The following is a 27,110-nucleotide window of genomic DNA, read 5'->3' as shown; positions in this document are numbered from 1 at the left end:
AACTGGGAGTCTCGTGAGTGAAAACATCCGAAGATGGTCAAAGGTAAATTATTAATTTGATTGCTTTTCTGAATTTCGTGACCAAGCTACTTGATGCTAAGTGTACATAATGTTTTGTCGAGCGATCGATAAACTTACACAAATGCTTGGATTGCTTTCGCTGTAAAGCAGATTTTCAAAATCTGAGACGACAGGTGGATTAACAAAAGGCTCAAACTGTCTCCCTGGCACGCTCCAGCAGGGCAACTCCTCTCCGTGCCTCAGCATCCCTTGTCTCATCTGTTCTTTGACTTTGTTACTGATCTCCCCTCTGACGGTTTCACCACCATTCCGGTGGTTGTGGAAAGATTTTCTAAATCATGCCGGTTTATTCCTCACTCTGGTCTCCATACCCCTCTCTAGGTTGCTGAGGCACTGTTCCAGCAGGTCTTCCAAAGAACATCGTCTCCGACCGTGGCCCCCCATTCACGTCACAGGTATGGAGGGCTTTCATGGAGAAATTGGGGGTCATGATCAGCCTCCCTTCTGCGTACCGGCATTAGTCCAACGGGCAGGTGGAGTGAATTAACCAGGAGCTGGCGAGGTTTCTGAGGAGTCACTACCTGGAACGGCATGGGGAGTGGGTCCTTTTTTTCTCTCTCTCCTCCTTCCCTGGGCAAAATGTGCCCAGAATTCGTTACGTCACTCCTTGTGTGTCCTGTGTTATCAGCCGGCCCTGGCTCCATGGAATCTGAGCCAGACCGAGGCCCTGGCTCCATGGAATCTGAGCCAGACCGAGGCCCTGGCTCCATGGAATCTGAGCCAGACCGAGGCCCTGGCTCCATGGAATCTGAGCCAGACTGAGGCCCTGGCTCCATGGATTCTGAGCCAGACCAAGGCCCTTGTGGTGGACAACTGGTTCGGGCATGCAGAGGTTTGGAGTGAGGCTCCAGCGTGTCGTCCGTCGCCAGAAGGAGCAGGCGGATCACCACTGCAGTGAGGCGCCCATGTTCCATCCTGGTGATCGCGCTTGGCTCTCCACCAGGAATCTCTCACTCTGCCATCCCTGCAAGAAGCTGAACCCCGGTTTGTGGGGCCTCTCAAGGTTCTCCGGAAGGTCAGTGAGGTGACGTATAGGTTACAGCATCCCAGTGACTACCGTATCTCACATTCATTTCATGTCTCCCTTCCGGTGGTTCCTGGTCCCCTGGCTGATGCTGTCCCCCATGACACCCATTCGCTCCCCTGGACCAGTACCTGGTGGACTGGGAGGGGCGTTGAGTTCCGGTGGAGGACACTTTGGGCCCCAACATCTGTGATTTCCATCTTAGCCATCGTCCTGCGGCTGGAGCCATGCTTCGGGGGTGGTGGTACTGTCAGGTCTACTCCTGCTCCTCCCCTCCGCCGTTCGACATCGCCGATTTACTAACCACCAAATCAAATCAAATCCAATCAAATGTATTTTTATAGCCCTTCGTACATCAGCTGATATCTCAAAGTGCTGTACAGAAACCCAGCCTAAAACCCCAAACAGCAAACAATGCAGGTGTAAAAGCACGGTGGCTAGGAAAAACTCCCTAGAAAGGCCAAAACCTAGGAAGAAACCTAGAGAGGAACCAGGCTATGTGGGGTGGCCAGTCCTCTTCTGGCTGTGCCGGGTAGAGATTATAACAGAACATGACCAAGATGTTCAAATGTTCATAAATGACCAGCATGGTCGAATAATAATAAGGCAGAACAGTTGAAACTGGAGCAGCAGCACAGTCAGGTGGACTGGGGACAGCAAGGAGTCATCATGTCAGGTAGTCCTGGGGCACGGTCCTAGGGCTCAGGTCCTCCGAGAGAGAGAAAGAAAGAGAGAATTAGAGAGAGCATATGTGGGGTGGCCAGTCCTCTTCTGGCTGTGCCGGGTGGAGATTATAATAGAACGTGGCCAAGATGTTCAAATGTTCATAAATGACCAGCATGGTTGAATAATAGTAAGGCAGAACAGTTGAAACTGGAGCAGCAGCATGGCCAGGTGGACTGGGGACAGCAAGGAGTCATCATGTCAGGTAGTCCTGGGACATGGTCCTAGGGCCCAGGCCAGTTGAAACTGGAGCAGCAGCATGGCCAGGTGGACTGGGGACAGCAAGGAGTCATCATGTCAGGTAGTCCTGGGGCATGGTCCTAGGGCTCAGGTCCTCCGAGAGAGAGAAAGAAAGAAAGAGAGAAGGAGAGAATTAGAGAACGCACACTTAGATTCACACAGGACACCGAATAGGACAGGAGAAGTACTCCAGATATAACAAACTGACCCTAGCCCCCCGACACATAAACTACTGCAGCATAAATACTGGAGGCTGAGACAGGAGGGGTCAGGAGACACTGTGGCCCCATCCGAGGACACCCCCGGACAGGGCCAAACAGGAAGGATATAACCCCACCCACTTTGCCAAAGCACAGCCCCCACACCACTAGAGGGATATCTTCAACCACCAACTTACCATCCTGAGACAAGGCCGAGTATAGCCCACAAAGATCTCCGCCACGGCACAACCCAAGGGGGGGGCGCCAACCCAGACAGGCTGACCACAACAGTGAATCAACCAACCCAGGTGACGCACCCCCCCCAGGGACGGCATGAGAGAGCCCCAGTAAGCCAGTGACTCAGCCCCCGTAACAGGGTAGAGGCAGAGAATCCCAGTGGAAAGAGGGGAACCGGCCAGGCAGAGACAGCAAGGGCGGTTCGTTGCTCCAGAGCCTTTCCGTTCACCTTCCCACTCCTGGGCCAGACTACACTCAATCATATGACCCACTGAAGAGATGAGTCTTCAGTAAAGACTTAAAGGTTGAGACCGAGTTTGCGTCTCTGACATGGGTAGGCAGACCGTTCCATAAAAATGGAGCTCTATAGGAGAAAGCCCTGCCTCCAGCTGTTTGCTTAGAAATTCTAGGGACAATTAGGAGGCCTGCGTCTTGTGACCGTAGCGTACGTGTAGGTATGTACGGCAGGACCAAATCAGAGAGATAGGTAGGAGCAAGCCCATGTAATGCTTTGTAGGTTAGCAGTAAAACCTTGAAATCAGCCCTTGCTTTGACAGGAAGCCAGTGTAGAGAGGCTAGCACTGGAGTAATATGATCAAATTTTTTGGTTCTAGTCAGGATTCTAGCAGCCGTATTTAGCACTAACTGAAGTTTATTTAGTGCTTTATCCGGGTAGCCGGAAAATAGAGCATTGCAGTAGTCTAACCTAGAAGTGACAAAAGCATGGATTAATTTTTCTGCATCATTTTTGGACAGAAAGTTTCTGATTTTTGCAATGTTACGTAGATGGAAAAAAGCTGTCCTCGAAATGGTCTTGATATGTTCTTCAAAAGAGAACCACCAGTCATTACACGCACCTGGCATTCATCATTAGGCACACCTGGACTCCATCACTTCACTGATTACCTCCCCTATATGTCACTACCTTACTTCCATTCCCCAGGCAGTCTTGACTGTCATCTCTGTACGCTACTCGTGTTTCTTGTTTTGTTCTGTTTATTATTAAATTCACCACCTGCACTTGCTTCCCGACTCCCAGCGTCTACGTTACAGTGACTACCTCATGAAGCTGGTTGAGAGAATGCCAAGAGTGTGCAAAGCTGTCATCAAGGCAAAGGGTGACTACTGTAGAATAGTAAAAATAAAAACCTTTGAATGAGAAGATGTGTCCAAACCTTTGACTTGTACTGTATGTTAATGCATTTATTTATTACCATATATTAAAATATTTTCCATAGCCTATGACAGAGATTCTAAGATTATTTTATTAGGGCTACTATTAGCCTCATCGAGCACTTAGGGTACATGAAAACAATGAGTATGGCTACGCCAGACTACTGTAGCCTATTACACATGTGTGAGCCTAGTTTATGCTAATTTAAATTAAATGTTATGCCTTGTCTTTGAGTCATGTCTCAGAATAATTTAGGTCTGAAACGTCAGGGCGTTTCATGGCCTCCAGTAACAGTTTGACAGGCAGATGCTTTTCTAATGACTCTGAAATCTTTTGTAACATTAGAACAGACTAAGAATAATGCAATTTTATACTTTAAATCCTGCATTTCTAGTATTGTAGCCTACTTGTCAATTTAATTTATTGTATGTGCACAGTGGATTTTTCTAATATCAAACCACTAGGGTAAACTATTTGAATTTAATCACTTTTTGACCGCACCCCTTTTGATTTGAACAAAACCTTCCATATTTGCCCATTGTTCCGAAAATTACTTTTTGGATCTGAATGCCAAAACATTTACGAGATTAAGGTGCTCAAAGTTTCCTTGGTCTCCCCTGCTACAAGGCTACTTCGAAAGAGTGCATGTTTCCACCAGTGGTCAGCACATCACCATAGGCTGCTGCAGTGGGGCCTATACCAGAAGCATTCCATCCTGAGGGGGCACAGAGCTTACGAGCAGCTCTCTAGGGGAGATGGAGGGAACCCCAGATGTTTTGGTGTCGATGCTGCTTATGGAAATGAATCTTCCGCTAAGTGACAGGGAGCTGTCATAGGCAGCGTAGGCATACTAATCACCCTTAGGGAGGTCCACTTGTCAAGGTCATCTAGGTTGAAGGTTAAAGAAAACTCTCCACCCCCTAAGTCTGGACTGAAAGAAACACCATGGCAACACATAAACAAAAAACTGATTTTGGCGTTACAAACCAAGAATATTATCATCCATTACTTTTTTCTTTCAGATATCATCAATAAAAAGTATTGATGCATATAAGGCTACATTCAAAGTTTTGCATTTGTATTATAACCTATTTGGTACAGTTAAATTGCTTGGTAACACACACGGTATGGGAATCTGTTGTTACCTTACCCACTCGGGTTTAGCAACTGGAATACAAGAAATCCTATTGGCTTTCGTAGGACTAAGGTTTGTAGCCTATTCGCTATCTTTCTTGTCATTCAAATGCAGAAGGAAGTTGACAGGAAAATTCCGAAGATGCTGAGTACAACCAGAATACAACAAGACCAAAAGGGTTGGTAGAATCTCGCCCGTGTGCGCAACGCCGAACGATGCTGATCAAAAGAACATTAATCTATCATCAGCATGGGCATTTTCAAATTTAAATGGGCCTACCTAGTGTGCATTAATTAGATGTAAAGCCTTATTATATTTGTTGATTAGTAAAATGTAAACCCTCTGCAGATGCCCAATTATCATATTGCAGATTGCGTTTGAATTATACCAATGCAACAGATTTTCAACTGCAGTTAATTATTATCAACCTATTGACTAGCGTATTATGGGAGAGGAGCATCCTATTTCTCATCCTTAATCATCAGTAAGGTAAGGATTTGTTTAGAAAATAAGCATATGCATCAGCAAACGTTGTATGGCAATTACTGGGTATGGGGTTTTATGTTGATACCATACCTAAAACAGAATATTTGAGATTTCATAATGGGAATTCAGATAAATAGACGTCAATCATAATGCGTTGGCGTTGTGACATACATTGCGCAACACACCCACTCAATATTGATTTATGTTGTTGGCATATATATATATACATATCACGTCCCATAGGCAACAGTAGTGTCCAGTCCAGCTTGCAAATGGTTAAATCTTTCATAACAGTTTTGAAAAAATAATGTATGCATGCTCATTTGGCTAAGACTTAATTTGTCTGCTCTGAATGGTACATTATGTAATTTCTGATGTCTACAGGTAGTGTTATGCCCTAGTACCAACATAATTCAACTAGTTATGAATTACACATTTGTATTTTGAATACTGTACATATATGTATCAGAATGTATTGATGTACTGTGTGGGTGGAAAAGTAGAGCACATAGTGTACCAAATGTGTGTTAAACATGACGCTTGGATAATCAACCTAATTCTGCATTGCAGATCAAATAGTAAAATGGCTGAATAACATGGTTGAGAGCATTTAGGGCAGTCCACTGGAAAACTCGATCCTATTCAATTCTCACATTCATATTCGACCTTAATATGACAGTGGGATTTATATGGCAAGGAACGTTGAGTCGGATGGCCTTTTGCATTTTAATCTCTGGTTGTGGAGTAATGTAGTGATCTTGGAGGGTAGTGCAAGTCTCCTCGCAGTTTAGCAGTCATGCACTGGTTCATTGCAAGAGGGGTCACCTCATCCCCTGGAGGGAAGTCCACCTCCAACACACTTTCTGTTCAGGCTTATATCAAACCTGATATGATTGGATGATGATAACCTCAATATGATATTGGTTATTACATGAGATAGATACAGTATCTGTGTATAGACATATATGCCTGTAGGTCATGTCTGGGCTTTCATAGTGCTTACACACATATCCAGTATCCTGCCCCCTAAACGTATTGCAATGATTTAGAGGCCAGCTGTGTCTAATGAATATTGTGATGGTAGCATTTGATCGTATGATTAATGACGTCCTCACTGCTCGTAGAGGCCCACCATTTTGATCCACCAAGGAAGGGAAATCTCTAAATTCACTTGGCTCATGAAACAGGATAGTACAGGATGCACCGACCTTCACAACACTCTCAATAAATTCTCTCTCTCCCTCTCTCCCTTTTTCATTCTCTCCTTGTTCTACCCCTCTCAGCCAGACATTGATCCCTGTGTGCCATTTCAATACGTTAATGAGCTTCCCTGTGTGTGTGGATGCATAGAAACAGTGAGCAGTAAACTGCACCTCATGCAGAGGCATCATTTACCAGGATCAATGCCCCCTCCTCTCTCCCCATTACCATGACCTGCTTTCCGATTTCCCATATGTGTGTTAAAATGAACTTCATTAACTTTCCTTTGCCTGTGCACCTAATTTTCATAGTTTTTCTCGATTGTGTACAAGCATTTTCTGGAACAATGTTGTCGATTTTCTAAACAAAGTGCACAAGACACAGGGCTCTGTGGCCTTTTGCCAAATAGCAAATGCGCTATGATGAAACTGTTTCTCATGAGGATCGCCACAGGAAAGGAAGACCCAGAGTTACCTCTGCTGCAGAGGATAAGTTCATAAGAGTTACCAGCCATGTACCCTAGTTACCAGAAATTGCAGCCCAAATAAATGCTTCACAGAGTTCAAGTAACAGACGCATCTCAACATCAACTGTTCAGAGGAGACTGCGTGAATCAGGCCTTCATGGCAGAATTGCTGCAAAGAAACCACTACACCAATAATAAGAAGAGGCTTGATTGAGCCAAGAAACACGAGCAGTGGACATTAGACCAGTGCAAATATGTCCTTTGGTCTGATGAGTCAGAATTTGAGATTTCTGGTTCCAACCTACCGTGTCTTTGTGAGACGCAGAGTAGGTGAACGGATTATCTCCGCATGTGTGGTTCCCACCTTGAAGCATGAAGGAGGTGGTGTGATGGTGTGGGGTGCTTTGCTGGTAACCCTGTCTGTGATTTATTTAGACTTCAAGGCACACGTAATCAGCATGGCTACCACAGAATTCTGCAGCAACACGCCATCCCATCTGGTTTGCGTTTAGTGGGACTATCATTTGTTTTTCAACAGGACAATGACCCAACACACCTCCAGGCTGTGCAAGGGCTATTTGACCAAGAAGGAGAGTAATGGGGTGCTGCATCAGATGACCTGCCCTCCACAATCACCTGACCTCAACCCAATTGAGATGGTTTGGAATGAGTTGGACCGCAGAGTGAAGGAAAAGCAGCCAACAAGTGCTCAGCATATGTGGGAACTCCTTCAAGACTGTTGGAAAAGCATTCCAGGTGAAGCTGGTTGAGAGAATGCCAAGAGTGTGCAAAGCTGTTATCAAGGCTAAGGGTTGCTACTTTGAAGAATATAAAATATATTTTGATTTGTTTAATGCTTTTTTAGTTACTACATGATTCCACATGTGTTATTTCATAGTTTTGATGTCTTCACTATTTTTCTACAATGTAGAAAATATAAAAATGTACAATTTTCTTTTAATGAGTACCCAGTGACTGGTACTGTAGATGCGTAGAGATCAATGAGACGTAAAGGCTCTGCATGGCCAATCCGATGCCTGCAGTAGCCGTACTGCATTTACTGCGATGCAGAAGTCAGAGCAAACATACTTTTTGCTCTTCACGTAGCAGAGTTGTTGTGAAAGAAGTATTCAAGGAAGTGAATTTATGTTTATACAGGACCTCTCTCCCCCACCTACCGTCAAACAGTCATGTCAATGTGGAGCTATACGGAGCCCTCCGCATTATTAAAACATTTGGGATGTGCACGGCAATGCGGTACGGAGCTCGATTATGTTGGCAAGCCTCCAGAGGCTCCACAATTGCGTCACACCATTCGTGAGGAGGCTCCGGATCACATTCTCAGAGCAAGCATACAATTAAAGTCTGAAGTGTACCTTACTCAAATACATTACTCAGTTTTCATTACTCAATTCCTGACATTTAATCCTAGTAAAAATTCCCTATCTTAGGTCAGTTAGGATCACCACTTTATTTTAAGAATGTGAAATGTCAGAATAATAGTAGAGAGAATGATTTATTTCATATTTTATTTATTTCATCACATTCCCAGTTGGTCAGAAGTTTACATACACTCAATTAGTATTCGGTAGCATTGCTTATAAATTGTTTAACTTGGGTCAAACATTTTGGGTAGCCTTCCACAATCTTCCCACAATAATTTGGGTGAATTTTGGCCCATTCCTCCTGACAGAGCTGGTGTAACTGAGTCAGGTTTGTAGGCCTCCTTGCTCGCACACACTTTTTCAGTTCTGCCCACACATTTTCTATAGGATTGAGGTCATGGCTTTGTGATGGCCACTCTGTACCTTGACTTTGTTGTCTTTAAGCCATTTTGCCACAACTTTGGAAGTGTGCTTGGGGTCATTGTCCATTTGGAAGACCCATTTGCAACCAAGCTTTAACTTCCTGACTGATGTCTTGAGATGTTGCTTCAATATATCCACGTAATTTTCCTACCTCATGATGCCATCTATTTTGGAAAGTGCACCAGTCCCTCCTGCAGCAATGCACCCCACAACATGATGCTGCCACCCCGTGCTTTGCGGTTGGGATGGTGTTCTTCGGCTTGCAAGCCTCCCCCCTTTTTCCTACAAACCTAACAATGGTCATTTTGGCCAAACAGTTCTATTTTTGTTTCGTCAGACCAGAGGACATTTCTCCAAAAAGTATGATTTTTGTCCCCATGTGCAGTTGCAAACTGTAGTCTGGCTTTTTTATGGCGTTTTTGGAGCAGTGGCTTCTTCCTTGCTGAGCGGCCTTTCAGGTAATCTCGATATAGGACTTGTTTTACTGTGGATATACTGTAGATACTTTTGTACCTGTTTCCTCCAGCATCTTCACAACGTCCTTTGTTGTTGTTCTGGGATTGATTTGCACTTTTCACACAAAGGTACGTTCAGAATGCGTCTCCTTCCTGAGCGGTATGATGGCTGTGTGGTCTCATGGTGTTTATACTTGCGTACTATCGTTTGTACAGATGAACGTGGTACCTTTCCAAGCTGTTTTTAAAGGTACAGCCAATTTAGTGCATGTAAACATCTGACCCACTGGAATTGTGATACAGTGAATTATAAGTGATATAATCTGTTTGTAAACAGTTGTTGGAAAAATTACTTGTGTCATGCACAAAGTAGATGTCCTAACCGACTTGCCAAAACTATAGTTTGTTAACAAGAAATTTGTGGAGTGGTTGAAAAAATAGTTTTAATGACTCCAGCCTAAGTGTATGAAACTTCCGACTTCAATTGTATGTAGAATTCTTTTCTGTTTCAAAAGCAAAAGCGAATATTAATAATTGCAAGATGGCGCTGATAGAGATGGCAGCTTCGCTTCAAGTCCTTAGGACACTGTGCAGTATTTAGTTTTTTAATGTATTATTTCTTACATTGTTAGCCCAGAAAACCTTAAGTGTTATTCCATACAGCCGGGAAGACTTATTGGATATCAGAGAGACGTCAACTTACCAGCACAACCGGCACTACGACCAGGAATACGACTTTCCCAAAGCGGATCTTTTGTCTGCATCACCCAGGGCATTTGAACTGATTCCAGAGGCCAACCCAAAACAATGCTGTCGGAGGAGAGATTGCTGGAGCAGTCTTCTAGTGAGGCTTCGGATGTGCGCACATCACCCAACGCTTCCGAGTATATTACTCGCTACTGTCCAGTCCCGAAATTAGGGCAAGAGTTGCTTTCCAAAGAGATATCCAGGATTGTAAATTACTCTGTTTCGCAGAGACATGGCTAGCTGGGGACACGCTGTCGGAGTCCATACAGCCAACAGGATTTTCAGTGCATCGCGCCGACAGAAACTAACATCTCTCTGGTAAGAAGAAGGGTGGGGTGTAGGTTTCATGATTAACGACTCATGGTGTAATTGTAACAACATACAAGAAGTCCTTTTGTTCACCTGACCTAGAATTCCTCACAATCAAATGCCGACCATATTATCTCCCAAGAGAATTCTCCTTGTCACATTCGTGTATATCCCCCCCCCAAGACGACCATCAAGGAACTTCACTGGACATTATGCAAACTGGAAACCATATATCCTGAGGCTGCATTTATTGTAGCTGGGAATTTTAACAAAGCTAATCTGAGAACAAGGCTACCTAAATTCAATCAGCATATCGATTGCAGTATACGTGCGAGTAACACACTCTACCACTGCTACTCTAACTTCCGCAATGCATACAGGGCCCTCCCCACTCTCCTTTTGGCAAATCTGACCATGACTCCATCTTGTTGCTCCCCTCCTATAGGCAGAAACTAAAACAGGAAGCGCCGTGCTTAGGTCTATCCAACTCTGGTCTGACCAATTGTATTCCACTCTTCAAGATTGCTTCGATCACGTGGACTGGGAAATGTTCCGGGTAGCCTCAGACAATAACGTTGACGTATATGCTGACTCGGTGAGTGAGTTTATAAGGAAGTGTATAGGAGATGTTGTACTCACTGTGACTATTAAAACCTTCCTTAACCAGAAACCGTGGATTGATGGCAGCATTTGCGCAAAACTGAAAGCACGAACCACCGCATTTAACCATGTCAAGGCGACTGGAAAAATGGACGAATAACAGTGTAGTTTTCCCTCCGTAAGGCGATCAAACAAGCAAAGCGTCAGTATAGAGACAAAGTGGAGTTGCAATTCAACAGCTCAAATACGAGACGTATGTGGCAGGGTCTACAGACAATCACGGATTACAAAAAGAAAACCAGCCCCGTCGCGGACATCGACGTCTTGCTCCCAGATAAATTAAACAACTTCTTTGCACGCTTTGAGAACAATACAGTGCCACCGACATGGCCCGCTACCAAAGACTGTGGGCTCTCCTTCTCCGTGGCCGGCGTGAGTAAAACATTTAAACATGTTACCCCTCACAAGATTGCCGACCCAGACGGCATCCCTAGCTGCCTCCTCAGAGCATGCGCTGAGCACCCCCCATATGTTTACGGACATATGAAATCAATCCCTATCCCAGTCTGCTGTCCCCACATGCTTCAAGACAGCCACCATTGTTCCTGTTCCCAAGAAATTCCCTGATCCCAACTAAATGACTATCAACCTGTAGCACTCACTTCTGTCATCATGAAGTGCTTTGAGAGACTAGTCAAGGATCATATCACCTCCACCCTACCTTTCACCCTAGACCCACTCCAATTTGCTTACCGCCCCAATAGGTCCACAGACAATGCAATTGCCATCACACTGTACACTGCCCTATCTTATCTGGACAAGATGAATACCTATGTAAGATGCTGTTCATTGACTACAGCTCAGCATTCAACACCATAGTACCCTCCAAACTCATCATTAAGCGTGAGACCCTGGGTCTCGACCGTGCCATGTGCAACTGGGTCTTGGACTTTCTGACGGGCCACCCCCAGGTGGTGAAGGTAGGAAACAACATCTCCACTCCGCTGATCCTCATCACTGGGGCCCCACAAGGGTGCATTCTCAGCCCTCTCCTGTACTCCCTGTTCACCCACGACTGCGTGGCCATGCACACCTCCAACTCAATCATCAAGTTTGCAGACGACACTACAGTGGTAAGCTTGATTACCAACAACGACGAGACAGCCTACAGGGAGGAGGTGAGGGCCCTCAGAGGGTGATGTCAGGAAAACACCCTCTCACTCAATGTCAGCAAAACAAAAGAGATGATCTTGGACTTCAGGAAACAGCAGATGAGCACCCCCCATCCACATCGATGGGACAGCAGTGGAGAAGGTGGAAAGTTAAGTTCCAGGGTGTACATATCACCGATAAACTGAAATGGTACACCCACACAGACAGTGTGGTGAAGAAGGCGCAACAGCGCCTCTTCAACCTCAGGAGGCTGAATAAATTTGGCTTGTCACCACACTTCCATCCAGAAGGCAAGGTCAGTACAAGTGCATCAAAGCTGTGACAGAAGCTGGTTTTCAATCTCTCTGTCTCAAGGCCATCATATTGTTAAACAGCCACCACTAGCACAGAGAGGCGGCTGCCTACCTACAGAATTGATATCATTGGCCACTTTAATAAATGGAACACTAGTCACGTTAATAATTCCACTTTAAGAATGTTTACATATCTTGCATTACTCATCTCCTGTGTATATATTGTATACTGTATCCTTCACTATCTAGTCTATACTATCTATTGCATCTTAGCCGCTCTGTCACTCTTCATCCATATATTTTATACTATTTTATACTTTATACTTATGTTCTCATCCCATTCCTATACTAGATTGTGTGCATTAGGTTTTGTAGTGGAATTTTTTAGATATTAGGTTTTGTTGTGGAATTGTTAGATATTACCTGTTTAGATACTGCTGCACTGTTGGATCTAGAAGCATAAGCATTTCACTGCACTCGCAATAACATCTGCTAACCATGCGTATGTGGTATAAAATAAAATGGTATTTGATTGAATTTAGACATCTCCCCTCACTGTGAATAAATAATGTATGAATCTAGAATATGAATCCGGGGTTGAAGGTGATTGGAGGTGGGTGAGTGAGAGAGGGATGGACATTAATCAGAGCTCTGCCATTATTAGTGTGTTTGTGTGTGTGGCTTGACATGTATATAAGTCAATGGTGTTTCTTTGAGTGAATACCAGGAGAGAAATATATGTGTTGATTAAAGCCAGTGTGTCAGGTCAGCTTTTATATGAAGAGTTTCCACAAACGCATCATTAGAAAAGCCTCCCTTCTCTGTAGCCAACACTTTTCTGAGGATTGAAAATGGCTGCCGCACTTTTCCCCGGGCCTCACCGACTGTAGCGTTGAGCATGATCTAATAATATTGGTGAACCTTGTTGACTAGAAATGCAATTCAATCAGATGTCTAGCATTGTAGGGATCATAATCTGTGAGCATAGATAGATCATATACTCCAACTTTACATAAGATTGAATAATAATAATAATTGAATAATAGAACACAAGCAGCAGTTTATATTCTGTTTAGTTAGTGGAGACACAGTAACATAGGAAACCATGAAGCCTTTATCTAAGTTCCAACACATACTGTAGATATGACACTTCTGCTCTGCTTCCCCTTGATAATCTGTGTGTCTATATTTAAACCGTGTGACATGAAATTCTCAATTTACCAGACTGCCAAAAACCTCTTGAGCCATGACTGGACATAACCATCCTGGGAAACACCATCGTGTGCTGGTGTACTAATAACCAAACTCCATTGGCACATGTAATACATAGAGTGAGCAGTTGGCATGAACCCCGCTGTGCCATTTCTGACATTCTATTTATACTCTAGGGACCAGGGGCCATTTTGGAAGAGCCGTGACCATTCTTCGTTTTTTGACTAGGTCAGTATGTCAATTGTTTCTGCTTCTTCACACTGAAACTCATTTCAACGCAGGTATTGTGTTACTGTTGTCTATGGACTGACTTTGAACCCAATGTTAAACTGGTAATTTATGCTGGTGAGTATTTTAATTGAAAGCTTAATTATTGAGAAACCCTAGCGTGTTTATCATGGAGCATATATCAGGTTCAAACAACTGTTTTGTTTTGTTTTTCGTGTGGTGAATTGTTGTGGTGAGAGCCATTGGAATCTTTTAGTTCAAAGATGTCTGTTGTCTGTTAAGCCTACCAGGTCGTTCCTATTATGTGTTGTGATGTATGGGGAGAACATGTGTACGCTCAGAACAATAATGGAAACTCACAGCACCCCTTCTGGGCCACTTTTTACTGTTTTGTTCTTATACACTTCTCAAAAAATAAAGGGAACACTAAAATAACACATCCTAGATCTGAATGAATGAAATATTCTTATTAAATACTTTTTTCTTTACATAGTTGAATGTGCTGACAACAAAATCACACAAAAATGATCAATGGAAATCAAATTTATCAACCCATGGAGGTCTGGATTTGGAGTGACACTCAAAATTAAAGTGGAAAACCACACTACAGGCTGATCCAACTTTGATGTAATGTCCTTAAAACAAGTCAAAATGAGGCTCAGTAGTGTGTGTGGCCTCCACGTGCCTGTATGACCTCCCTACAACGCCTGGGCATGCTCCTGATGAGGTGGCGGATGGTCTCCTGAGGGATCTCCTCCCAGACCTGGACTAAAGCATCCGCCAACTCCTGGACAGTCTGTGGTGCAACGTGGTGTTGGTGGATGGAGCGAGACATGATGTCCCAGATGTGCTCAATTGGATTCAGGTCTGGGGAAAGGGCGGGCCAGTCCATAGCATCAATGCCTTCCTCTTGCAGGAACTGCTGACACACTCCAGTCACATGAGGTCTAGCATTGTCTTGCATTAGGAGGAACCCAGGGCCAACCGCACCAGCATATGGTCTCACAAGGGGTCTGAGGATCTCATCTCGGTACCTAATGGCAGTCAGGCTACCTCTGGTGAGCACATGGAGGGCTGTGCGGCCTCCCAAAGAAATGCCACCTCACACCATGACTGACCCACCGCCAAACCGGTCATGCTGGAGGATGTTGCAGGCAGCAGAACGTTCTCCACGGCGTCTCCAGACTCTGTCACGTCTGTCACGTGCTCAGTGTGAACCTGCTTTCATCTGTGAAAAGCACAGGGCACCAGTGGCGAATTTGCCAATCTTGGTGTTCTCTGGCAAATGCGGACGTCGGGCCCTCATACCACCCTCATGGAGTCTGTTTCTGACCGTTTTAGCAGACACATGCACATTTGTGGCCTGCTGGAGGTCATTTTGCAGGGCTCTGGCAGTGCTTCTCCTGCTCCTCCTTGCACAAAGGCAGAGGTAGCGGTCCTGCTGCTGGGTTGTTGCCTTCCTACGGCCTCCTCCACGTCTCCTGATGTACTGGCCTGTCTCCTGGTAGCGTCTCCATGCTCTGGACACTACGCTGACAGACACAGCAAACCTTCTTGCCACAGCTCGCATTGATGTGCCATCCTGGATGTGCTGCACTACCTGAGCCACTTGTATGGGTTGTAGACTCCGTCTCATGCTACCACTAGAGTGAAAGCCCCGCCAGCATTCAAAAGTGACCAAAACATCAGCCAGGAAGCATAGGAACTGAGAAGTGATCTGTGGTTGCCACCTGCAGAACCACTCCTTTATTGGGGGTGTCTTGCTAATTGCCTATAATTTCCACCTGTTGTCTATTCCATTTGCACAACAGCATGTGACATTTATTGTCAATCAGTGTTGCTTCCTAAGTGGACAGTTTGATTTCACAGAAGTGTAATTGACTTGGAGTTACATTGTGTTGTTTAAGTGTTACCTTTATTTTTTTGAGCAGTGTATTATGTTTGTTGTAAGTTCCAACCTAAGACTTTGTCTCAAACCAAAATGGGGACTGTGTTGTATTTTAATATGAAATAACTAATGTTATTCACAATATTATGCATACAAAACACTTACCTCATGTTCTTACCACAGTACATAGCATAACATTTTGTTCTTTTTTCAAGCATAATCAATCACGCCGTGTTGGTTTTGTTAAGATTGCTCATTGACATTCCTCATGGGTATGTGTCTCTGCAGGCAGGCACTATGCTGACCAGCATTACAGACGGGATCCTGTGCTGTCTGACTGGGAAGGCTGCCAGCCTGGTGATGCCCGTCGAGTCCTCTGAGCCAGCTGACACCTTTGAGTTTGTGGAGGTGAAGCCCGGGAGAGTCCTAAGGGTTCGCCACATCATCCCTGAGCGGCAGTCATCGGTGGTAACGGAGGAGGACCAGGTAAAGGAGCCAGAGCAGGGCAGTGGAAGCAACAGCAGCAGCAGTGTGCACTGCAAGCGCAAGATCACTGTCTACCGCAACGGCCAGCTAGTCATTGAGAACCTGGGTGACGTGCTGCACTCGCAGATCCTCCAGTGCCAGGATGGTGACCTAGAGCCCTATAGCACCGTGGAGGTGGAACTGGCCGACTATAAGGAAGTGCCCACCTCCCCTGAACCCAAACCCACGCCTCCTCTACCCACGGTCGGGGATCAGAAACCCGCGGCGCCTCCTCGCCGGCGCCATCGCAAGCCTAAGCGCACATTGATGATTGACTCGGAGAGGGAGATCTCCAGCTGCAAGGGGACACACTCGGATGTGGCGCTCTTTTTCGTACATGGGGTAGGCGGCTCGCTGGACATCTGGGGCAGCCAGCTGGACTTCTTCTCGCGGCTGGGGTATGAGGTCATCGCCCCTGACCTGGCGGGCCACGGGGTCAGCAAAGCGCCCCACATCACGGCGGCCTACACCTTCTATGCCCTGGCAGAGGACATGCGCGCCATCTTCAAGAAATACGCCCGTAAACGCAACATCCTAGTCGGGCACTCCTATGGGTCAGTATGCTTGCTTCTCTGTTAAAATGAATGGTCAAGTATCATCTTATGTCTTAGGTCAATTAACAGAAGGAATATCATGATAGTAAAGGAATTACAGTATTTGTGTCACGTTGAATGACGCTGGAGAGACGAAGCAGGTACGGGGAGTAACATTTAATAAATAACAGACATATCACGAGACAAGCACAGCGTCAGCAAACAGAAACTAAGACAAAAAAACAATAAATGCAGCAGCGGGGAACAGAGCAAGGGAACTGACAGATATAGGGGAGGAAATAAACAGGAGATAAGGGAGTCCAGGTGAGTCCAATAATGCTGATGCGAGTGACGAGGGAAGGCAGGTGTGGGTGATGGATGGCAGGAAGGTTGTGCAAGGTTGTGCAATGTAACAGCAATATTGTGCAATGTAACAGCAATATTTAGACTTAGGGTTGCCACCTATTCGATAAAATACGGAACGGGTCCCGTATTTCACTGAAAGAATAAACGTTTTGTTTTCGAAATGATTTGACCATATTAATGACCAAAGGCTCATAATTTCTGTGTGTTTATTATATTAGAATTAAGTATATGGGGGGGGGTACACAATGCAGACAGGAGTCTTATGGCTTGGGGGTAAAAAGTGTTGACAAGCCTTTTTGTCCTAGACTTGGCACTCCGGTACCGCTTGCCATGCGGTAGTAGAGAGAACAGTCTATGACTGGGGTGGCTGGGGTCTTTGACAATTTGTAGGGCCTTCCTCTGACACCTCCCTATAGGCTGTCTCGTCGTTGATCAGGCCTACGACTGTTGTGTCGTCAGCAAACTTAATGATGGTGTTGGAGTCGTGCCTGGCCATGCAGTCGTGGGTGAACAGGGAGTACAGGAGGGGACTGAGCACGCACCCCTGGGGAGCTCCAGTGTTGAGGATCAGCGTGGCAGATGTGTTGCTACCTACCCTCCCCACCTTGGGGTGACCGGTCAGGATGTCCAGGATCCAGTTGCAGAGGGAGGTGTTTAGTCCCAGGATCCTTAGCTTGGTGATGAGCTTTGAGGGTACTATGGTGTTGAACGCTGAGGTGTAGTCAACAAACAGCATTTTCACATAGGTGTTCCTTTTGTCCAGGTGGGAAAGGGCAGTGTGGAGTGCAATAGAGATTGCATCATCTGTGGATCTGTTTGGGCGGTATGCAAATTGGAGTGGGTCTAGGGTTTCTGGGATGGTGTTGATGTGAGCCATTACCAGCTTTTCAAAGCACTTCATGGCTATGGACGTGAGTGCTACGGGTCTGTAGTCATTTAGGCAGGTTACCTTTGTGTTCTTGGGCACAGGGACTATGGTGGTCTGCTTGAAGCATGTTGGTATTACAGACTCAATCAGGGACATGTTGAAAATGTCAGTGAAGACACCTGCCAGTTGGTCAGCACATGCCCGGAGCACACGTCTTACTCATATCGGCTATGGAGAGCGTGATCACACAGTCGTCCCGAACAGCTGATACTCTCATGCATGCCTCAGTGTTGCTTGCCTCGAAGCGAGCATAGGAGTGATTTAGCTCGTCTGGTAGGCTCATGTCACTGGGCAGCTCGCGGCTGAGCTTCCCTTTGTAGTCTGTAATAGTTTGCAAGCCCTGCCACATCCGACGAGCGTCAGAGCCGGTGTAGTATGATCCAATCTTAGCCCTGTATTGACGCTTTGCCTGTTTGATGGTTCGTCGCAGGGCATAGCTGGATTTCTTGTAAGCTTCCGGGTTAGAGTCCCGCACCTTGAAAGTGGCAGTTCTACCCTTTAGCTCAGTGCGAATGCTGCCTGTAATCCATGGCTTCTGGTTGGGGTATGTACGTACAGTCGCTGTGGGGACGACGTCCTCAATGCACTTATTGCTGATGCGAGTGACGAGGGAAGGCAGGTGTGGGTGATGGATGGCAGGAGTGCGTGATGCAGGGTAATCTGGCGCCCTCAAGCGACAGGGGGAGGGAAGAGCGGGAGCAGACGTGACAATTTGAACATGCCCTGAAACACACCATAAACTGGTCCTGACTATGTCTGAAGAAGAAGAACCAATCAGAGAGCAGGGTTATGACGATGGCATGATGTACCAATCAGAGAACTGTGTTATGATGAAGTCATGATGAAGCGACCAGTCAGAGAGCAGGGTTATGATGATGTCAGGATGAATGGACCAATCTGAGAGCAGGTTCCCAAGATGTTATTTTCACTTGTTTGATTATATCCCTTTCAGGGTATCGTTCTGTACCTTCCTGGCCCATGAGTATCCAGACCAGGTTCACAAGGTGGTGATGATCAATGGAGGGGGGCCCACAGCTCTGGAGCCCAACCTCTGTTCCATCTTCCAGCTGCCTTCCTGTGTGTTGCACTGCCTCTCCCCCTGTCTGGCCTGGAGCTTTCTCAAGTAAGTAAATCATCCCATCTCTTTGTAGACAAAACAATATTGCAGTGCAGACAAAACAACAACCCGTTGCTAGACAAAACAACATTTTGTAGACAAAATAACAACACATCGCTTAACAAAGAGAACACCAATCTATCGCTGTAGACAAAACAAAACCAAGAAACTCTTCATACAGAAAGTATACTGTACACTGCGGTTTCCGAATAGTCGGCTGCCCACAAGGAACATGTGCTCACATGGTTGGTGATATTACTAGGTTAACTAGCTTGTTCTGCGTTGCATGTAATCAATACGGTGCCTGTTAATTTATCATCGAATCAGAGCCTACTTCAACTTTGCCAAACGGGTGATGATTTAACAAAAGCGCATTTGCAAAAAAAGCACAATTGTTACACAAATGTACCTAACCATAAACATGAATGCCTTTCTTAAAATCAATTACACAAGTATATATTTTTAAACCTGCATATGTAGTTAAAAGAAATTCATGTTAGCAGGCAATATTAACTAGGGAAATTGTGTCACTTCTCTTGCGTTCAGTGCAAGCAGAGTCAGGGTATATGCAGCAGTTTGGGCTGCCTGGCTCGTTGAAAACGGTGTGAAGACCATTTCTTCCTAACAAAGACCGTAATTAATTAATTAATTTTACATAATTATGACACAACATTGAAGGTTGTGCAATGTAACAGCAATATTTAGACTTAGGGTTGCCACCTATTCGATAAAATACGGAACGGGTTCCGTATTTCACTGAAAGAATAAACGTTTTGTTTTCGAAATGATTTGACCATATTAATGACCAAAGGCTCATAATTTCTGTGTGTTTATTATATTAGAATTAAGTATATGGGGGGGGGGGGGTACACAATGCAGACAGGAGTCTTATGGCTTGGGGGTAAAAAGTGTTGACAAGCCTTTTTGTCCTAGACTTGGCACTCCGGTACCGCTTGCCATGCGGTAGTAGAGAGAACAGTCTATGACTGGGGTGGCTGGGGTCTTTGACAATTTGTAGGGCCTTCCTCTGACACCACCTGGTGTAGAGGTCCTGGATGGCAGGCAGCTTTGCCCCAGTGATGTACTGGGCCGTACGCACTACTCTCTGAAGTGTCTTGGGGTCGGAAGCCGAGCAATTGACGTACCAGGCAGTGACGCAAACGGTCAGGATGCTCTCGATGTTGCAGCTGTAGAACCTTTTGAGGATCTCAGGACCCATACCAAATCTTTTTAGTTTCCTGAGGGGGAATAGCCTTTGTCGTACCCTCTTCACGACTGTCTTGGTGTGTTTGGACCAATTTAGTTGGTTGTTGATGTGGACACCAAGGAATTTGAAGCTCTCAACCTGCTCCACTACAGCCCCGTCGATGAGAATGGGGACGTGCTCGGTGCTCCTTTTCCTGTAGTCCACAATCATCTCCTTAGTCTTGGTTACGTTGAGGGATAGGTTGTTATTCTGGCACCACCCGGCCAGGTCTCTGACCTCCTCCCTATAGGCTGTCTCGTCGTTGATCAGGCCTACGACTGTTGTGTCGTCAGCAAACTTAATGATGGTGTTGGAGTCGTGCCTGGCCATGCAGTCGTGGGTGAACAAGGAGTACAGGAGGGGACTGAGCACGCACCCCTGCGGAGCTCCAGTGTTGAGGATCAGCGTGGCAGATGTGTTGCTACCTACCCTCCCCACCTTGGGGTGGCCGGTCAGGAAGTCCAGGATCCAGTTGCAGAGGGAGGTGTTTAGTCCCAGGATCCTTAGCTTGGTGATGAGCTTTGAGGGTACTATGGTGTTGAACGCTGAGGTGTAGTCAACAAACAGCATTTTCACATAGGTGTTCCTTTTGTCCAGGTGGGAAAGGGCAGTGTGGAGTGCAATAGAGATTGCATCATCTGTGGATCTGTTTGGGCGGTATGCAAATTGGAGTGGGTCTAGGGTTTCTGGGATGGTGTTGATGTGAGCCATTACCAGCTTTTCAAAGCACTTCATGGCTATGGACGTGAGTGCTACGGGTCTGTAGTCATTTAGGCAGGTTACCTTTGTGTTCTTGGGCACAGGGACTATGGTGGTCTGCTTGAAGCATGTTGGTATTACAGACTCAATCAGGGACATGTTGAAAATGTCAGTGAAGACACCTGCCAGTTGGTCAGCACATGCCCGGAGCACACGTCTTACTCACGTCGGCTATGGAGAGCGTGATCACACAGTCGTCCGGAACAGCTGATACTCTCATGCATGCCTCAGTGTTGCTTGCCTCGAAGCGAGCATAGGAGTGATTTAGCTCGTCTGGTAGAAATCTTAGCCCTGTATTGACGCTTTGCCTGTTTGATGGTTCGTCGCAGGGCATAGCTGGATTTCTTGTAAGCTTCCGGGTTAGAGTCCCGCACCTTGAAAGTGGCAGTTCTACCCTTTAGCTCAGTGCGAATGTTGCCTGTAATCCATGGCTTCTGGTTGGGGTATGTACGTACAGTCGCTGTTGGGACGACGTCCTCAATGCACTTATTGATAAAGCCAGTGACTGATGTGGTGTAATCCTCAATGTCATCGGAAGAATCGCGGAACATGTTCCAGTCTGTGATAGCAAAGCAGTCCTGTAGTTTAGCATCTGCTTCATCTGACCATTTTTTTATAGACCGAGTCACTGGTGCTTCCTGCTTTAATTTTTGCTTGTAAACAGGAATCAGGAGGATAGAGTTGTGGTCGGATTTACCAAATGGAGGGCGAGGGAGAGCTTTGTACGGGTGTCTGTGTGTGGAGTACAGGTGATCTAGTATTTTTTTCCCTCTGGTTGCACATTTAACATGTTGATAGAGATTTGGTAGAACTGATTTAAGTTTCCCTGCATTAAAGTCTCTGGCCACTAGGTGCGCCGCCTCTGGGTGAATGGTTTCCTGTTTGCTTATTTCCTTATACAGCTGACTGAGTGCGGTCTTAGTGCCAGCATCTGTCTGTGCTGGTAAATAAACAGCCACGAAAGTATAGCTGAGAACTCTCTAGGCAAGTAGTGTGGCCTGCAGTTTATCACAATATACTCAACTTCAGGCAGGCAAAATCTAGAGACTTCCTTAGATTTCGTGCACCAGCTGTTTTTTTTACAAATATGCACTGACCGCCCCCCCTCGTTTTACCGGAGTGTGCTGTTCTATCCTGCCGGTGCAGCGTGTATCCCGCTAGCTGAATATCCATGTCGTCATTCAGCCACGATTCCGTGAAGCATAGGATATTACAGTTTTTGATGTATCGTTGGTAGGATATTCGTGATCGTACCTCGTCTAGTTTATTGTCCAATGATTGCACGTTGGCGAGTAATATTGACCGTAACGGCAGCTTTCCTAGTAGTCTTCTGCGGGTCCGGACGAGGCATCCGGCTCTTCGTCCTCTGCGTCGCTTCCTTTTGCGAATAATTGGAAAGTCTGCCATGTGGGGTGTTTGGAGAATATCGTGTGAGTCCTGCTTGCTGCTGCTGTTGTTGTTGAAGAAATGTTTGTCTAATCCGAGGTGAGTGATCGCTGTCCTGATATCCAGAAGCTCTTTTCTTCTGTAAGATACGGTTGCAAAAACATTATGTACAAAATAATTTACAAATATCGCGAAAAAAACACATAATAGCACAATTGGTTAGGAGACCGTGAAACGGTGGCCATCTCCTCCGGCGCCACTAATAGTCCTATAATTAACCTAAAACTTCTTACCTGGGAATATTGAAGAGTCATGTTAAAAGGAACCACTGTGTTTTTGCATTATTTAAACCAAATTGAAAATGTTTCATTATTTATTTGACACTAAATTGATTTTATTTATGTATTATATTAAGTTAAAATAAAAGTATTCATTGTTCATTCAGTATTGTTGTAATTGTCATTATTACAAATATATATATATTTTCAAAAAAATCATCCGATTAATCTGTATCTGCTTTTTGTGGTCCTCCAATAATCGGTATCGGTATCTGCGTTGAAAAATCATAATCGGTCGAACTCTAGTGTGCGCCAAATTGAATAATCTCATTATTTTTCAGAAATTACGCATGCAGATATTTACGCAAATGTTATACATGAGGCTCCAGGAAATCAGCTCAAAGTTATTTTAATTTAGGAAATCTGTTCCCAAGTAATAGAGACGCATATGTGATCGTATCCCCGTGTAATCAAGATTTGAAATTATTCTGTTTTTGACAAATAATATATCTGTTTGGGGTTCTTGCGGTAGCTTTTTTGTAGTGCACAAGGTATTTATAACTATGTTCTGGCTCCCTGACCATCCAAGGTAAAATCGTCCCACGGCTGAATGTAATTGGGGACCCCTGATGTACACCGTCAATGCTTAACTACTACTGCATACACAAAGTAAGGGGAATTTACACAGAATTTAGAATATCAGATAATACCGATGGCTTCCAATTGGCTCATTCACCCCCCCCTCCTCTCCCCTGTAACTATTCCCCAGGTTGTTGCTATAAATGAGAATGTGTTCTCAGTCAACTTACCTGGAAAAATAAGGGTATACAAAAAAAATATATATATATATATATATATATATATATATATATATATATATATATATCATTGGGCTATGAGTCTGACCTCTTTTTCCAACATGTTCAGGGCTGGGTTTGCCCGTCAGGGAGCCAAAGAGAAGCAGCTGCTGAAGCAGGGCAATGCCTTCAATGTGAATCCATTTGTGCTGCGAGCCATGATGAGTGGGCAGTATTGGCCCGAGGGGGATGAGGTGTACCATGCTGAGCTTACTGTGCCCATCCTGTTGGTGCACGGCATGTACGACAAGTTTGTGCCTATGGATGAGGACCAACGCATGGCAGAGGTAAGGAGACATCAATGAATGAATACCAATCCATGTGAATTTAGTTCAGAAGCTCTACTACTCATGAACGAAAGATAAATTGATATAATTTATGTTTTATGATATGAATTACGAACAGTTCCTATCATATCACAAGCCTCTCATCTAATCTAATATTAGATTGAACATGGTCAACATAATCTGTACCACTGTTTTGTATCTTGATTGTAACTATTATCCTTTTCATTTCAGATCCTTCTGTTTGCGTTCCTGAAAGTCATTGAGGAGGGCAGTCACATGGTGATGATGGAGTGCCCTGACACAGTCAACACCCTCCTGCACGAGTTTTTCCTATGGGAGCCCGACATGTCCAAAAAGGACACAGCTAAGACTGATCCTGACAAGACTGTTACGGTCAATGGCGTTGTCATCCAGACACCAAAACCAAACAAGCCCATGGACAAATAACCAGTAAGGAGTTTCATTTTACATGAGCAAACCCAAACCCAATCTGTCTTTGGCAGGTGGCATGTGGTCTTAGGGCTGCTTGCAGGCTGAGAGCTGTTATTAACTGGGCCAGAGTTGGTTGTTGAAGTGGAGGGGAGGCAACTGGTGCGCCAAGCTTAGTGGCATTTGAAATGGGACTTGGGACTGTCGAAAGAAGACAGAAAATTATGGAAAGAAGAGAGGCGGAATCGAATACAATGACAGAGATGGGTGTTTCTGTTTCCCCTTTGACAGCTGTCTGTGCTGTTTGTAATGTGGTGTTTGTAATCAGATAGACCTTGGGTCCAGAGGACGTTTTTAAAACACAATATCCATTCGTAATGCTCGGAAGTACCAAACTTGGGTTGGTGAGTGGGCCATTGTCAACCAAAGTGAGGAGGGCATGACTATTAAATGGTCTGTGGATTGCCTTACTATCTATCGTCCATTCTCTTGTGAATAATATATCACTGCTGATTGGTGTCCTTCTGTCATCAGTTTAAAGTTAAAGATCTTACAAGACTGGGTCCATATTATGAATTCTCTTCAAGTGAACCATAAACTAAATAGGATAACTGAGAAACTATCCAGATAATGCTAGCCAATGGGTGACTGTGGTGTGTTATGGGAATAAGATCGCCCAGTTTGCATGAGGTCATCCTCAGTAATCATCCCCTATTTTTTATTTTACCTTAATTTAACTAGGCAAGTCAGTTAAGAAAAATTCTTATTTTCAATGACGGCCTAGGAACAGTGGGTTAACTGCCTGTTCAGGGGCAGAACGACAGATTTGTACCTTGTCAGCTCGGGGGTTTGAACTTCCGGTTACTAGTCCAACGCTCTAACCACTAGGCTACCCTGCCGCCCCGCAGGTCAAGCAGGTTATAGACTCAAGCGTTGACTGGATGGAAGTAGTGGTGAATGGATTGGAAATTGTTACGGCAAATAAACATGCAATAAGTAATTACATAAAGTATGTTGCAGGCATAATAAAGACATGCACCACACCACACACCTAAACAAATTCACCATACAATTTCAACAGCCTCATCAGATATCATCAGGCCAAAGGAAAGCTGTTAAAACATATCCTTGAGCAAACTACGTATCTGTCCGTTACAGTCAGCATCGGTCAACTTTGCTGTACACTGTGCGTTAACTCACGCTTGAAGTTTAGGGTATCGGTTTGCTTTTGAAACCTAACGATTCATCTATGCACAACATGGAGTGGAGTATTTTGCCTTTAAGAACATTTTGCGGTGTTGTCCAATGTTATGTATTTAGAAGCCTATGCTTACTGTATGTGTCTACACTTGCGTATGCATTATCTAACCTTCCTATAGACCATTTGAAGTTCTTTCATGAATGGGATTTTTAAAGATATTTCAAGGATTTTCTTGACAACATACTTTGACAGTTGAGAAATCCAAAAACCTCCCGTGTCCTCTGAGTGTATAATCTAAGGGACATTATGGACAGAGAAGAAGTTGGACCAAAGCTTTAGTGATAAAGTAGTCATCGAAATGATGTAAGAGTATTCCATAACTATTATTTAATAATAGTGATGCCAGTTATTAAACGTCCAATCTTGCAAGTTCAACTCGTTTTACCTCAGAATTTGATGTAACACCATTTAGAATGATGTTGTTCTCCAGTCTACAAGCTAGTGTAGCAAAGCATTTTCCTTCACTGCCCTCCAGTCAATTTGTATGTGCTTACTGCTTGCAATGTCAAAGGTCAACCATGATAATAAGCTAAAGGACATAACATTATCAGGTGCTCATTTGTGAATGTTTTCGTGTCTCATAATGAGAATGTGTGATTAATCTGCGATTAAGAAGTATGAAGTACAGTAAGGAATTTTTCCGGTTCGGTCTTTTCGACTGCTGCACACTGTTTATTGCATATGCATTATTCGGAGAAAAGATGCACGATGATAATGCAATTTCAACAGAGAAAATAGGAGTTATGAACTGTAGACCTAGATAATGTACTAATAAGTAATGGAAACAAATAGGTTGAGGAACAAACTAGTCCGACCAAGCTGTTGAAAAGAAAATGAATTCATGTGGACTGTCCACCACCATGAAGTGCTTCTGATGCAATGTCTGTTTTTGCACTGTATAGATTGATCCAACAGCAATATGGACTGCAGGGCGCTCACATTTGCTTCCTCCGCTAAATGTATACAAATCGGTCAGTGTTCCTATCCAGTGTGCTATCATTTGTGGTTCAAAATGTTTAAATGTAATTGATACATTTATTGATGGACATCAGAACTCATGCACTGCCTGAATGTATATGCATATAAAATTCTGATATATCGAACTGTTCAATTGAGTGTATGAATGTGCCTTTCCTGGCATGAATTAAAACAAATGTTTGCATTATATGGTTGTTTTTGTTCTTCTGTGAATGACTGTATGAACGAATGAATGAGGACAATTTTGTTGTGACAGACAAAAGTAACCATGACTTTTTGAGTGTACATTTCTGGCTCTGAGGCCTGGGGAGCCACCTCTGTTTAGGCTACTGTTGCCTCTGCCGAGTCCACAACAACCGGATGATCCCGTTTTGGAAAGAGAGCCCGTGACGCAACTTCCGCTTTTAAACGTTAACCACTGATGATCCATTATATTGACCAGATACCCCAAGGCAGGGGTGTCAAAGTCAAATGGACGGAG

General features: G+C 44.7%; 1 protein-coding gene across 2 annotated transcripts; it reads left to right on the top strand.

Annotated features, from left to right (window-relative positions):
• The first annotated feature begins 4,953 nt into the window (after positions 1-4,953).
• On the top strand, positions 4,954-26,816 carry LOC115114196 (protein ABHD8-like). 2 transcript variants are annotated; one of them, XM_029642260.2, is made up of 6 exons: positions 4,954-5,303; positions 13,740-13,791; positions 15,968-16,758; positions 18,984-19,154; positions 23,745-23,961; positions 24,193-26,816. In XM_029642260.2, the coding sequence occupies exons 3-6, from the start codon at positions 15,977-15,979 to the stop codon at positions 24,406-24,408; spliced, it is 1,386 nt and encodes a 461-aa protein (XP_029498120.1). In that variant the 5' UTR covers positions 4,954-5,303; positions 13,740-13,791; positions 15,968-15,976; the 3' UTR covers positions 24,409-26,816. The 2 variants fall into 2 exon arrangements, with proteins under 2 accessions (XP_029498120.1, XP_029498121.1); XM_029642261.2 differs by lacking the exon at positions 4,954-5,303 and having other exon boundaries at positions 13,599-13,791.
• Positions 26,817-27,110: the final 294 nt, after the last annotated feature.

The sequence above is a fragment of the Oncorhynchus nerka genome, linkage group LG9b, assembly GCF_034236695.1.
Source record: "Oncorhynchus nerka isolate Pitt River linkage group LG9b, Oner_Uvic_2.0, whole genome shotgun sequence".
Classification (NCBI taxonomy): Eukaryota; Metazoa; Chordata; class Actinopteri; order Salmoniformes; family Salmonidae; genus Oncorhynchus; species Oncorhynchus nerka.
The sequence above is the reverse complement of the archived record's forward strand: the minus strand, read 5'-3'. Positions and strand labels throughout refer to the sequence as shown.